The 14,256-nt window shown below is 37.4% G+C and overlaps 1 protein-coding gene across 1 annotated transcript; it reads left to right on the forward strand.

Annotated features, from left to right (window-relative positions):
- Nucleotides 1–281: 281 nt before the first annotated feature.
- Nucleotides 282–13,850, forward strand: LOC108377316 (receptor-type guanylate cyclase Gyc76C-like; the record flags this gene model as incomplete). Its single annotated transcript, XM_017633575.1, is given in 11 exon segments — nucleotides 282–453; nucleotides 1,258–1,418; nucleotides 1,575–1,871; nucleotides 8,645–8,977; nucleotides 9,038–9,203; nucleotides 9,662–9,971; nucleotides 10,184–10,412; nucleotides 10,492–10,656; nucleotides 10,750–11,422; nucleotides 11,425–12,084; nucleotides 12,231–13,850. Coding segments are annotated over 11 exon segments (3,933 nt in total), but the record flags the coding sequence as incomplete, so codon positions are not given.
- Between the last annotated feature and the right edge of the window lie 406 nt (nucleotides 13,851–14,256).

Raw genomic sequence — 14,256 nt, forward strand, 5'->3', positions numbered from 1 at the left:
TGTGGCATATTTTTAGGCGAAATCGTTATGACAGTAGTCACGAGTTATATAATAAAATTATGCTCAAATACTTACATGTGTATTGATACATATGAATTTCATCGGAAATTATATGGAAGTCAATGATATCAATAAAAAAAACGAAACATAATTTTTATTTATCTGACGCCAGTGTCTATAAACAAGTATATCGATATTATCTATAGATTAACTGATAACATTGTCGCTAGATATATCGATAACCGTTAATTTATTATTTTATTTCCGTTTTTCTTTTGCAGTTTGTTTCTATATATGCCGCTTACCTCTATGATTCCGTTAAGCTCTATGCCTGGGCATTGGATAAATTGCTGCGCCAGGAGGAGCGCATACTAACGGATGATGTGATATACGATGTAGCTAGTAATGGAACTAGAATAATTGAGACTATTATCAAAAATCGTACTTATAGAAGTAAGTATGAGCTCCGAAAAATATTACAAATCAAAATTTTTAACGACTATCTATAATCATTAGCAGAGACTTTTTGGTGACGCTTGAACACATTAAAATGAAAGCTAGACACAAATTTTCGTTAGCTTAAAAAGCGATCGTACATGTTTTTGTAATATTAAAAACGCAACATAAATTTTTTGCAATTTAAAACAACTAAAATTGTATGTCCAGCTTTTAAAGGACCAAAAATTATGGTCCTAATTTTAGAAGGCCAAAAATTATGCCCAGTAAATTAACAAATATGGCCATATATCTAGTTTTTAAATTGACCAATTTTTTAATGATCGAAAAATTTATGTCCAATTTTTAAATGACAACAAATTTTTATTGGCCAAAAAATATGTCCAGTTTTTTCATGATAAAAAACGTATGGCTTTTTAAATAAACCAAAAATTATGCCCAGTTTTTGAACCAGCAAAAATATGTGTCCACACTGGACTGGCGTTCAGATTTGAATGATAAAAATTTTACTTATGTCCAATTTTTATTAACCAAAAATAATGCCCAGTTTTTCAATGATGAAGAACTTATGGCCGTGGACGCCAGTCCAGTGTGGACACATATTTTTGCTGGTTTAAAAACTGGGCATAATTTTTGGTTTATTTAAAAAGCCATACGTTTTTGATCATGAAAAAACTGGACATATTTTTTAGCCAATATATATATATATGCACATTTACTAGATATTCATTATGTACATACTTATAGCTTATATAAAATAAAATTTACACTTTTACTTGTCTTCCTTCCAATGTCAATCAGGTATCACTGGTGCCACGATTAAAATAGACCAGAATGGTGATTCCGAAGGCAATTTTTCAGTACTGGCATATAAGCCACACAAACACTATTTTAGTGATAATGTATCCTGTAATTCTCATATGGTGCCGGTGGCCTATTTTCAACAAGGCGAAGATATTCCAGTGAGTGAGTCGTCATTTTTTTCGTTTCTTTTATTATTAGTTTTCCCTTTTTAGTGTGAATAAAATGTATGTAATTATGTACATACATAAATCCACTCTAAGCCCGTTCATTTGTCGCTTAAAATTATTTTTTCTTACTTTTTTGCCACACCACAGGAATACAAGCTTATCAATGGCTCTGTGCGCGTTGATTGGCCATCGGGCGGTGATCGTCCCTTTGATGAGCCGATGTGTGGCTTCGCCAATGAGCTGTGCAAAAAGGACGATCGACATATCACATCTGTAGTAGCGGCTGGTGTACTTGGCTTACTGTTATTCTGCGCTGGTGTCATCACTATGAGCATTTATCGAAAATGGAAAATCGAGCTGGAAATTGAAGGTCTATTGTGGAAAATTGACATATCAGAGATAAAGGGGTACTCGGGGAATGATATCGTCTCATCGCCAAGCAAGGTGAGTGATGGTAGTGCAAAAAACCGTATTGAGGACATGCAGAAGCATGCTATTTACAGTACGTGTATGCTTTACAGGGCGATTCTCGTTAAGATAGTAAAAAGTCTTTCGTAAGACAAATGGCAAGATAGTTAGAAAAATATTTGTTATTCTGGCACAATAGTCTTGGAAAAAAGCTCTCTCGTTCACCATTCGTGGTGAAAAGTTATTTGGTTATATTTTTTGTTTTTATATCATTCAACGCTGTGGCCGAGTGAACGTGCCATTCCAGAGATCTGAGTTCGAGTCTAGGTCAGCGATATTATTTATTTGTATTTTTTACTTAAATTTTTTTTTAGATATTGTTTCAATAAGAAAAATATCATTTTTTTTGTTTTAGAAACTTATTTTATTTTATTTTTTTTTATATAATTTTTCTATTAATTTCCAAAAAGAATATTTTTTAATTTCATCACATTTATAAGAACTAACTTTATTTTGATCTTTATTAAATATTATTATTCTTTTTTTAGTTTTACTTTCTTTTAATTTTTAGATTTTATTGTTATTAAACGATTTTTTTTCTATTACAATTAAATTTTTTGTAATTTCATTTGTTTTTTTGTTATTCATTATTTAATTTATATTTTAGGATCTTGATTTTTTACTATTTGTCTTTTTTAATTCAATTATCTTTTAATTTTTAGATTTAGTTTTAAAAAGAAAAATACATTTTATGTTTTTTACTTTTAAGTTTTGTTTTCGTCTTTTTTGATTTATTTTTTAATTAAATTTATTATTTAATAGTTTTCGAAAGCGTTTTTTTTTTAATTTCATTCAAATTTCTAAAAATATTTTTATATAAATTTGCTTCGTTTTCATTTAATTTTTTATTTGCTTTTGTTTTACTTATTAGTTCTTCTTGTTGTGAAAGGAAAAATATACATACATATACATATATTTAATTTAATTTAATTTTTAAAATACTTATTGCTTAAAGGCCAATAGCATAACGCTAAGATTTTTCAATTAGTCTTTCGAAAGACCGTAAAGAGCTTTTAATATAGTTTTTTCAGAATTGGAAATCATCTTACGAAAGACTGATGAGTCAAAAGACAGTTGCCTGTTGAATTGTCCTGTAAGAGTTTTGTATGGTACACGCTGGCGTATGTGCAACCTTTAGTTTATTTTCGCTCCTATTTACATATCGACCGTATTTTGGCAAAACCTCGTATCTCAGACATCACTACTACTTCGTATCTCGCAAAATTAATTTAAAATAGGCTGGGATATGCTACAATTCATTATACATATATTATTCTTAATTAAATAAAAAGTATTTAATCTTTAATATTCAGTAGAAAAAAAGTTATTAAAAAGATTTTCTGTTATTAATAGAGATTCTTTTTTGTTAAAGATATGAGGTTTTGAAAAAGTACCGTCGATATGTACATATGTATGTATGTATGTATTTTGTTACATCATTATTTGAGTAGGCCTATACTCAAAAAAAAAGTCAGCTAAATATATTTCTGTAAACACATGCTTTGGTAACTATAACCAAATAATGTAACCATAACCGAATAATGTGTTGAGAGAAAAATATTTTGTTGACATAACTAAACTATTTTCTCAGTGTAAATGATTTCATGTGCTTAGAATGATTCTCCTGTAATTTTAAATTGGTTAATGAAATAATTTTTGATTTATGTATGTTGCTCACAGGCTATGAATAAGCTTTTACCGTAGACCCTACGAAGCTATCGTACAACAGCATTAATTTACATACATACATAAAGAAAGTTGGGCGAGAAAACCGTCTAAATTGCTCTCAAATCCTGGCCATTCTACTTGGAGTTTTTCATTTAGAGGAAAACCGATTAATTTTTAACCGGCTTAAGAAATTAGATAGGTTCATCGGAATATTTTTTTATGTATGCTACGGGATAACTTTACACCACGTCAACCGTTTTCGACAATTTTTATCGAAAAGGCTAGTCCCATACTAATTTAGCTTAATTTCAGTCTTTGTATCGGTACTCCTATATTTTTATATGATTAAAAAAAAATCGGATCCAATATCTTTTTTTTCAAAAATGCTGTAAAAACAGATTCGCAGCTATACGCCTTAAGTAATCGTTACATAAACTTGCTTAGCAATACAGCTTTTATTGTAGTTCAATTAAATTTAAATTAATCCGTTGCGACAACAGCCACTCTTTGCGATTTCTCTCATATCTTTGTTCTACTGTTGTCCTAACCAATAAATATTTACGCATCATGGCCGATTTCATTGTCAACAGTTTGTCGATTGAGTCGTGGTAAATGGAAATTTTTTACATCTTCTGCTTGAATACGCTCCCAGCTTCATTGCCTTCACGCACACACGTTGCGATTCGGCCTCTCTAGGAACGTGACAATTTTGTCGCACCGTTGCTAGAGGCGATGCACCTCAATACAAATCTATGTACATATGTGTTTGTGTAAAAAACATACATATGTATGTATGTATGACTATGTAAATTTGTTTACACGCGTACATGCACCAAGAGGCACTTATGTAAATTGCGCACAGCAATTTCGGCTTTCTGCAGTGTGGCAGCGTCCAACAGCCTAGGCCTGCAGCAAATAGATCTGTTTACTCGGCAGCTAACCAAAAGAAAAAGAAAACGACGAAAATTGCATTCACATGCAGAACGAGTCTGTGTGTAAATTCAACACGTTGTGGGCGTCAATGCCGTAAGCCTTCCAACCTAGCCCCTTTCTCACAGGTTCGAGAATTTTTGTTGGCTATGTGCGAACGTGCAATTCAAAGTAAATTTACATAAGAAACCATGGGTCTAAAATCAATTTGGAGTTGGCCAAATTACGAAAATAGGTTTCGAAGAAAATGTGAAAATTTTTACTGTTGCGCCCTCTGGTGGAAATTGAAAAAAAAAGTACAGAAATGGATTCCTCATATCAAAAAACTCCTTATAGCATATTTTTATACAAAATTTAAGCACATCTTTACGACTCTACAGCAAAATGACAAGAAACCTATCTTCGCAATTTGGCAAACTGCAAATTGATTTTAGAGCCATGGTTCCTTCTGTTCTATACACTCATAGTCGAAAAAATCTCCCCATACAAAGTGACCCGCCGTAATATATTTACATAGTTTATGGTTGGTTTAAAAACTGCATATATGGGAATGCTTCGTTAATTAATAACTGAACGATAAATCAATTGTCAGTATATTTGCAATATCGATAATTAACAAATGTAACAAAAAAATTGAATCTGCCTTATCCTTAGTATCGCCTGGAAAAAATTCACCCGAAAATTTGTCATCCGCCCATGTAATACCATGGAAACCAAAAGTGAACCAGTTCGGAGAGAATGAAACTCATGATAAGGTTGAATAATTTAAAATAAAGCTGTCAATAATATTATTGTGGTGACATCGATAAATATAACGATTATGAGAAATTCGAATTCAGATAAAATTGGTACAATGACTTTGATAAAAAAAATTTACAGCACATGGAATTTAACGATCTCCATAACTTCATTCATATCAACTTCGATCACCATATTGATAAACATTTAGTCTGTTTCTTTATTACTCATATTTCTGACTAAATTCTGTAAACAGAACTAGTAAAGGAACAGACTAATAAAAATAAAACTGCAATATCGATATAGAATACTAGGGTGTATCACTCTCCATACAAAAAAAGGATAGCGTTTTTGGTAGTGTCCGACCGAACTCGATTTTTTGGCCGAAACCGAACGCTCGGTTTTTCCACACTCCACACTGATTTTTTTCTAAATTCACTTGTTTATTGTGTTTCATTAAAAATTAGGCACATTAATATTTTATTTTTAGCACTTAAAATTAAACAATTTTATATTCGGGAAGGTTCTGCAATTCACTTCCGAGTGAATTTGAACCCCTGCCAATTTGAATTCAAAGCGCACTTGACTCAAATTCACTCGGAAGTGAAATGCAGAACCTGTCGGATTGTAAAATGAATATAAAAGTTTATTCGCATTTTCACCGCTCGGTCGGACACTAGTTTTTGGATTGGAACTATAAAATTTATTGTACTAGAGTTCACTGTTTAAGGCAAAACTGCGTACGTTTTGATCGAAAGGGGGGAAAATGGAAAATAGTCGACAGTTTTTTACAATAAACATATGGTTTCGCACTTTTATTTTCGCACACATGCACAACTGGAACCCTGACTGTAATGCAAAGGCGAAAAAACTGTGCATCGCTTCGGCAGTTAAAACGACAGCACAAACGAAGTGCAACGAATATTTGAGACCGCGTTGCGTCTGAACTGTCTGAAATTTCGCAGCCAAAGCAAAAACTCTGTTCACGCTTCACGCATCGAAGAGTGAACTCTAGTTATATTTTAAGATTTTTGCCAAAATATTTCATACATGAGAAAATCTCACTTTTACATTTTTCCACAAAAACGTGTTTTTGGTGGATAATGGTGGCGCATTTATCTTAGACAATGCATTATCTTTAGTTTTGCATAAAGTACTCTATCGCGAAATTTAAAATGAAAACTTAAAGAATATATATCTACTAAAAAAAAGTCAAAATAAAAACTCGTTTTCATATACACGTAGTTTTGTATGTAACGTATACGCCCGGTAGCACCATACACAGTCAGCTATCGTGTTCACTCGCACGTCTTAACTTAAAAGTCATTTTAATAAAAACTAATTAAATATTGGCGTAGAATATTTTTCTAAAGTAAAGATAGGCGTTTTTGAAAGGAATTCTGAAACAGGGCATTCTTCAAACAAATTCTGAAAGAAGGCGTTCTTGAAAAGTTTTTTGAGATAGGGCGTTTTCGAACTGGCTGCCAAGATAGGTCGATCTTCTACACTCAGCAGTCGATATGTGCTAAGAAATTAGAATGTAGAGACCTTTCCACAAAAAAAAAATCTTGCGTTTAGTTATATATCTCAATTATATCAGCAAATCTAAACTCTGGTATTGATGGTGCTAGCCAAAGCAGAGAAAAATACAGAAGACACTTTGCTGTAAAATTTCGTTTGTGTAACATACGATAATTTTGCGCAAAGGTGTCGATATAATAATTTCTTCATGTATATAACAAATTCAGAATGAGTTTCGAGTGTGCCAACAAAAACTGTAAAATTGTAATTTTTAGTTTCGCAAATCATCGTCATCTTATAACCACTAGGCACACTAGTTTTATTACTCTAGTTTGGTTAGTTTTCGCAAGAACATTTTCACCGTTCAATGTTGGCTTTTTGAAATATATTAAACTTTAAAATTGAAAATTATTAATATCAAAAATTACAAGATAGCTGCATAGATCTATGTCATTTTTTTTTTTTAATTTCATTGCCAACTTTCATTGCCCTAACATGAACGTCTATTTGAAATTTCCCAACGTTATAAAAAGAAGGTAAAATTTTCAAATACTTGATTTATTCTGTATTGTCTTGTTTCTGGAAACCCATTGATTGAAATAAATACAAAAGGAATGGTTTAGCTGAGAAAAGGGAACGACACTGAAAAAAACTCGTGAGATTTGGTCACATACGTGATTTGTCCGATTTGATAATAACTCCAAAAATCTCATTATTTTGATTTCGTTGATAATATGCTCAAATATTTTTATGCAGACCTTTTGAGTTTAAGCTCTTCTATCATCTGAGATGATTTTTTGGGAAATTCTTTTTTAAAAACTAATTTTAGTTATAAAAAAAATTGACTTGTGGAGGTGTCTAACGAATTTAACATGGCAATGTCATTGAAGCGTACCGAGAGGGTGCGCGCGTTTTGTCCTTTCGCTAGCGATTACCTGGTGCACAAGTGACCATTGCTAATCGTAGCGCATTGCCTAATGACCAGTTATGCATACGTCGCATAACCTGTCGCTAGCGAAACTTGGGTTAATATGGGTTTTGTTAGAGAAAGAACTATATTTTAATTGAGAATTCTTCAAAATAAATAAATAAACATAAGTGGCACACAATATCACTTTGAAATGGCGTGCTATAGATATGACCGATACTGTACGTATGTATTATACAACGATACAAATAAATCGTTAGTTATACCGCTATAATCGCTTAATCATATACACACATGGCGATGAATATACCGATAGCGATAGTCGATAATTTTTCATCAATAACGAGTAAATAATTCAAGTAAAAAAATTTTGCTTAAAAACAACATTTCTTACAAGAAACTCGGATGAACCATACTCACATTCATTTTCTTGTAACTCGTCTATGTATGTATGTACATATGTACCTTTTTCTACTATCCATATTTGTAGTTGCTTACCTCAGTCATATGATTCCTCATCGCTCACCACAGAAAAATACGATGAAGTTTTCTTCTTCATTGCTCGCTTAATTGCACAGACCCCATTAGCATCCACTTGCTGCAACCTTTGTCACCGCATCACTAACTCCTCTTGATTATCCTTTCTGATCTCGTTAACATGTCACTGCTGCTGCCATCAACCAACCAATCAACCATCCAACCTACTGATGAACACGAAACAAAAACACGCCGCTCGACAACAACCCACAACCAACCGTCAATCTGCAATCATTCGATGTCGCTCTAATGACCGCCCTAACGACAACCGCAATGTCGTCAATCGCCCTTCATTGCTGGCTCATTTGGCACGACCTCAACTCAATATGACGCGCTCGAATGCCTATAAATGGTGTGCATTGTTCGGCAATGTCAACAACAAAAATACATTTAACAACCGCAACAAAAACAACGCGCCGGCAAACAGTTGAGCTTAGTGAGTGCCCAATCGTTTGGTTCACGTTGCTCAAATCAAGTATTCACTTCGACGGCACGCCTACGCGGCGCTGTTGTACGCATCAAAGAGTTGAAGTTCCCACGGAAGCGGGACATCTCGCGCGAAATAATGAAAGAAATGCGTTTGCTGCGCGAACTACGCCATGATAATATAAATAGCTTTATTGGGGCTTGTGTGGAGCCGACACGTATACTACTAGTCACCGATTACTGTGCCAAGGGCAGTCTCTATGATATAATCGAGAATGAGGACATCAAGTTGGATGATTTGTTTATAGCTTCGCTGATACACGATTTAATTAAGGTGAGTATTGCATAGTGTACTTAACGGAGATTTTCGTATATTAATCCTTCTATATTTTAGGGTATGATATATATACACGATTCGCAGCTGATGTACCATGGAAATCTGAAATCGTCGAATTGTGTGGTGACCTCTCGTTGGATGTTACAAGTAGCCGATTTCGGTTTGCATGAGTTGCGAAATTGTGCGGAGAGCGAGTCGATAGGAGAGCATCAGCACTATAGAAGTAAGTGTTGGAGGTTTAATTCATTAAACGCTGGGGATTTTGAGCGCTTAAAGGTGAAAAAATTGGCAAAATATACTTAGGAAAATATTGAGGTTTTCGAAAGTCTCGCAAAGGAGCGCGTACGGCAATATTACAATTTTTTGGTCATATAGACTTAAGCAGTACGCATTCTTTACCACAAGGGTGGAACTCAGAGTATTACAACCCTTTTAGGCTTAGCATAAGTATCGTTCTACTTCTCAACAGGCTTATAAATATTGGAGACGGTCAAACTATCTGGTGAATTTAAGTTTTCGAAATTTGAAGACTTGCTTGAAAGACCATAATGCTTATAGTTTTCCGTAGACATAATCAGAACATCAGAAACTTCTCGGCAAATTTTTTGCTATCTTAAATCTTTATTCTTTCGTACTATCCTTATACCTATAAAACTCACTCTTTTTTCTCAAAATTACCAGATCAATTTTGGAAAGCACCCGAATTGCTGCGCAATCCACACATGTATGGCACGCAAAAAGGCGATGTTTATGCCTTCGCCATAATTATGTACGAAATAGTTAGTCGAAAAGGTCCATTCGGGCAGGTAGCCTACGAACCAAAGGAAATTGTCGATCGCGTGAAGGAGCTGCCATTAGCTGGCAGTATACCCTTTCGTCCCGAGTTGGAATGCATACGCGAACACGAATTGTGCCCTGATTATGTGCTGGACTGTATAAAAGATTGCTGGAGTGAGGATCCGGAGATAAGACCTGATTTTCCGACTATACGGTAAGANGAGTTGGAATGCATACGCGAACACGAATTGTGCCCTGATTATGTGCTGGATTGTATAAAAGATTGCTGGAGTGAGGATCCGGAGATAAGACCTGATTTTCCGACTATACGGTAAGTCCGTCGATAAATAGTATTCTTGGTAAAGCTCAGCAATTTTAATTCTTACTTTTTTATACATACCTCCAATGTTCTTCTATTTTGTTTAGCAATCGTTTAAAGAAAATGCGTGGTGGCAAGACGAAAAATATTATGGATCAAATGATGGAAATGATGGAGAAGTATGCCAACAACTTGGAGGATATTGTGACTGAGCGCACGCGTATGTTGTGCGAGGAGAAGCGCAAAACAGAAGATTTATTGCATCGCATGTTGCCGCGCACTGTGGCGGAGAAGCTGACAATGGGGCAAGGGGTCGAACCAGTGTCCTACGATTTGGTAGGCGCATTTAAAATGATTCAACGCAAGGGACTCCAGTTTTTATATAGTTTTTTGTTTTCGTTTTTTTTTGTCGCAGGTCACGATCTACTTCAGCGACATTGTGGGCTTTACTGCAATGTCAGCGGAGAGTACTCCACTGCAGGTGGTGAATTTCTTGAACGATCTCTATACGGTTTTCGATCGCATCATACGCGGCTATGATGTGTACAAGGTGGAGACCATTGGCGATGCCTACATGGTGGTAAGTTTTATCTGTGATTTTCTACTTCATGCAAAACACCCGAATTTAAAAGCGCGTTCACCTAATATGATCATTATCTAATTTCCCTTAAAGGTCTCAGGTCTGCCAATTAAGAACGGCGATCGACACGCAGGTGAAATCGCTTCCATGGCACTGGAGCTGCTGCATGCGGTGAAACAGCATCGCATAGCACACCGTCCCAATGAGACGCTCAAGCTGCGCATTGGCATTCACACGGGGCCCGTGGTGGCCGGCGTTGTGGGTTTGACAATGCCACGCTACTGCCTCTTCGGCGACACAGTAAACACCGCCTCACGCATGGAGTCCAACGGCGAAGCGTTGAAAATACACATATCAGGAAAGTGCAAGGAGGCACTCGACAAGCTTGACGGCTATGTGACCGAAAGACGCGGGCTGGTGGCGATGAAGGGAAAGGGCGAGGTGGTCACATACTGGCTAACAGGCGCCACAGAGAAGGCCATACAGAAGAAACCCGTCGACATGACTGACATGCCGCCGCCTCTATTCTGCCGACCGCGCAAGAGCCCAAAGCTGAATAGCGATTCGCGGCAACCGAGCATCGTAGGCATGCACTACTATGGCGCTGGCTCGCGGCGCACATCGATGGTGCCACGCACCGATATCGAGTCCAATTATAGTTTGCAAGGTTCCACATATCATGTAGCACGCGATTCACCTTACCTGTCGTCGCGTCGTAACGATCGGCCGTCGCTGAATGGCATTGGCGGCAACAGCATACCGGAGCGAATAGCTACTATGGCGGCTACGGCGGTGCGGGCGCCAGCGGCGGCCGGAGTGGGAGTGTCGGCGAAACTTGCACGCTGCTCGAGTCGGCGCACGGTTCACGCAACACGCTGGAGCATTCCGAAAACGAAACGAACTGTGATAATGAGTGCGTAAATGGGTATGGTGCGGATGGTGATGGTGATGGTGATAATTATAGCGGTGGTGTTGGTGGCGGCAGTGGCGTGATAGGTGGCAGTGGTAGCGGGAGTTGTGGCATTGGCGTAGTGAGCATCATTGGTGGTGCGCTGCCGGTAAGCGCACATCGTGCGGCACACTCCGCTGCCAGCTCACCGAGCCACAAACCGCTTGCGCTAGTGCGTCCCCATCGCCGTATTATAAGCGAAAGGCTAGCCTCCTCACCCTCCGTACAAGAGTTCAGTGATATAAGTCGGCATCCGACGGTAGCGCAAACCATACTGCTGCGCGAGACACGCTCCCTCGACCCCATGCCAATGCAGTTGCGTAAGAGAAACGAGCCCGTCAAACTGCCGCCGTCCAAACTGTGTAAGAACAACTCGCGCTCCTTGGATGCCGTGGCGGCGCTCGGTGCGAGAGAGAGCAAAAACAACGATTCAGAAAACGCGAATATAAATGGTATAGAGTGTGACGAAGTCGTCGATGGTGTGGCCCCATTGGTGGAGCACGAAGCTACTGCGAACGCTGACACAAACAATATGGACGGCGAGGACTACGACGACGATGTCGGCCTGCTGATGCGTGATAATGGCGGCCTCCGCCGTCGNTAGAGTGTGACGAAGTCGTCGATGGTGTGGCCCCATTGGTGGAGCACGAAACTACTGTGAACGCTGACACAAACAATATGGACGGCGACGACTACGACGACGATGTCGGCCTGCTGATGCGTGATAATGGCGGCCTCCGCCGTCGCGGGCACAGTGGTAACCTACAACCGACTGTGGTGCCCGTCGCATCCACGCTGCTAAATCGTCGACGCAGTAGTGGGCACGTTATATCCGGCGGCAGCCTTAGTGTTGGTATTGGAGTCGCTGGCGGCATGCTACTGCCCTACAAGCACCTCAACAACAACTGCAATGGTGGCATGACCATAGAAGAAGACGCACAATCACCGTTGCTTCAACGACAGACCTCACTCACCAGCCCGCCCGATGAAATTCTAGCGCTTACGAAACGTTGGCGTTCACTGGAGACACTTGAAAATGTCAGAATCGGTGATGCAATGCTGGTGAACTCTAATAGTGGTCGTGGTATGCTTGGTGGCACCACGCACATCTGCGGGCACGCCGCGCACAACAGTGTCAGCTACGCGCCCGACATTGATGGGAGTCGTGCATCCGGTTCAGCGGCGACATGTGCAACGACAGCGACACGCAGCGGTAATACATTCACTACGTGGATTTGGCGCATCATACAGGGAAACAGTAAGCGGGCGAGCGAATCGTCGTTGCGGCGCGTGGTGCCAAGTGGTGTTCACGCGCCGCATGTGTTCACCGATATGCCCGCAGCAACGGCGGCGACGACGGCGCGTACGCGTGATCGAGAGAGCATTGTGTAGAGAGTTACGATGGTGGGGAGAAAATAGATTTTGATTTGTATTGTAATAGTATGTGTGGCGTGTTGAAGAGAAAAGTTTCAGGAGAGGGTTAAAAAATGGAAATTATACGTTTTTTTTTAGTTAGCTGAAATGAAATTGCATTGCGCCTTTTAGATCGAAGTAGTCGTCAGAAATAATATTTTTTTTTAGTTATATCCGCTTCATAACCATGCATAAAATGAGCTGCAGCTTCTGTCAGTAAATATTGTTTTTTCGTAATGCACTGAACCCAGTCGGTGATTCTGAGATATAGCTGCTCCTTTAACAGTTTCCTTTCAAGTGAATTTAAAACCTTTCTAAAATTATTTGCTAAATACTATTATGCACTTCATTTGACAAAAAAACAAAGATCGACTAAGTAAAAAGCGCCTGTATATGTTTATTAACTAGATTACGTACATATCTAGAAATATGTACATATGTAAAAACTCCTGGTTGAGAGGGGTTTTATAAAGCGAAATTTTCGAGCAACTTTCTCTGCTTATAACGAATATGTTTAGACTCAATATCAATTTTTTTTTAAATCCTCAAAAGAGGCCTTTGATCTCAAACAGAACACACGTATAACATTTTTATAGCAATGCTTAAATACATATTTTTTTCTATATACTTACAATTTCTTTGTATGTAATTATATACATATCATCTGTGCGCATATTTACATATATGTATTTTGGAATTAATTCACTCGCGGTGTCAATGGAGTTAATTCTCCGTTTTTTTTCACAAAATCCCAATTTCTATAATAGTTGAAACTCTTCACACATATGAACGCGAGAAAATACGTAGATAAACTGCAGAACTAAAAAAAAAATAAAACGAGCCCTAACTGCCAAAATCAAAATTTTCTCTTTGATGCAGAAATGCATCTAGATGCTCTGGGAGTATTCTGAATAAAAAAAATAAAAAATTGCTAAAAGTCGCTTATATCTTTTTGGCGGTTAGGGGTCCAAAATACACATAAATAAAAAATAAAACTTTTATAAATTTATCTAGTCAGCAGACACCAGACTAGTTTTGGTTATAACTTTTTTTTTTATGTAAAATAAAACTTAAAAAATATAAGTAAACACAAATGTAAACAACAACAAATGAGTTAACGCGCCACAAATGCTTTCTAATAGGTAAATGTGCAGTTAAATAAAATTTAGGAAAAGCGTAAGCAAGCAAATAAAATTAAGAAATATATATTTATGTATATTTTGTGAAAAAATATACTA

Source organism: Rhagoletis zephyria, unplaced genomic scaffold (genome assembly GCF_001687245.7).
Source record: "Rhagoletis zephyria isolate East Lansing unplaced genomic scaffold, Rhagoletis_zephyria_1.1 Rzeph_scaffold_11922, whole genome shotgun sequence".
In the NCBI taxonomy this organism is placed as follows: domain Eukaryota; kingdom Metazoa; phylum Arthropoda; class Insecta; order Diptera; family Tephritidae; genus Rhagoletis; species Rhagoletis zephyria.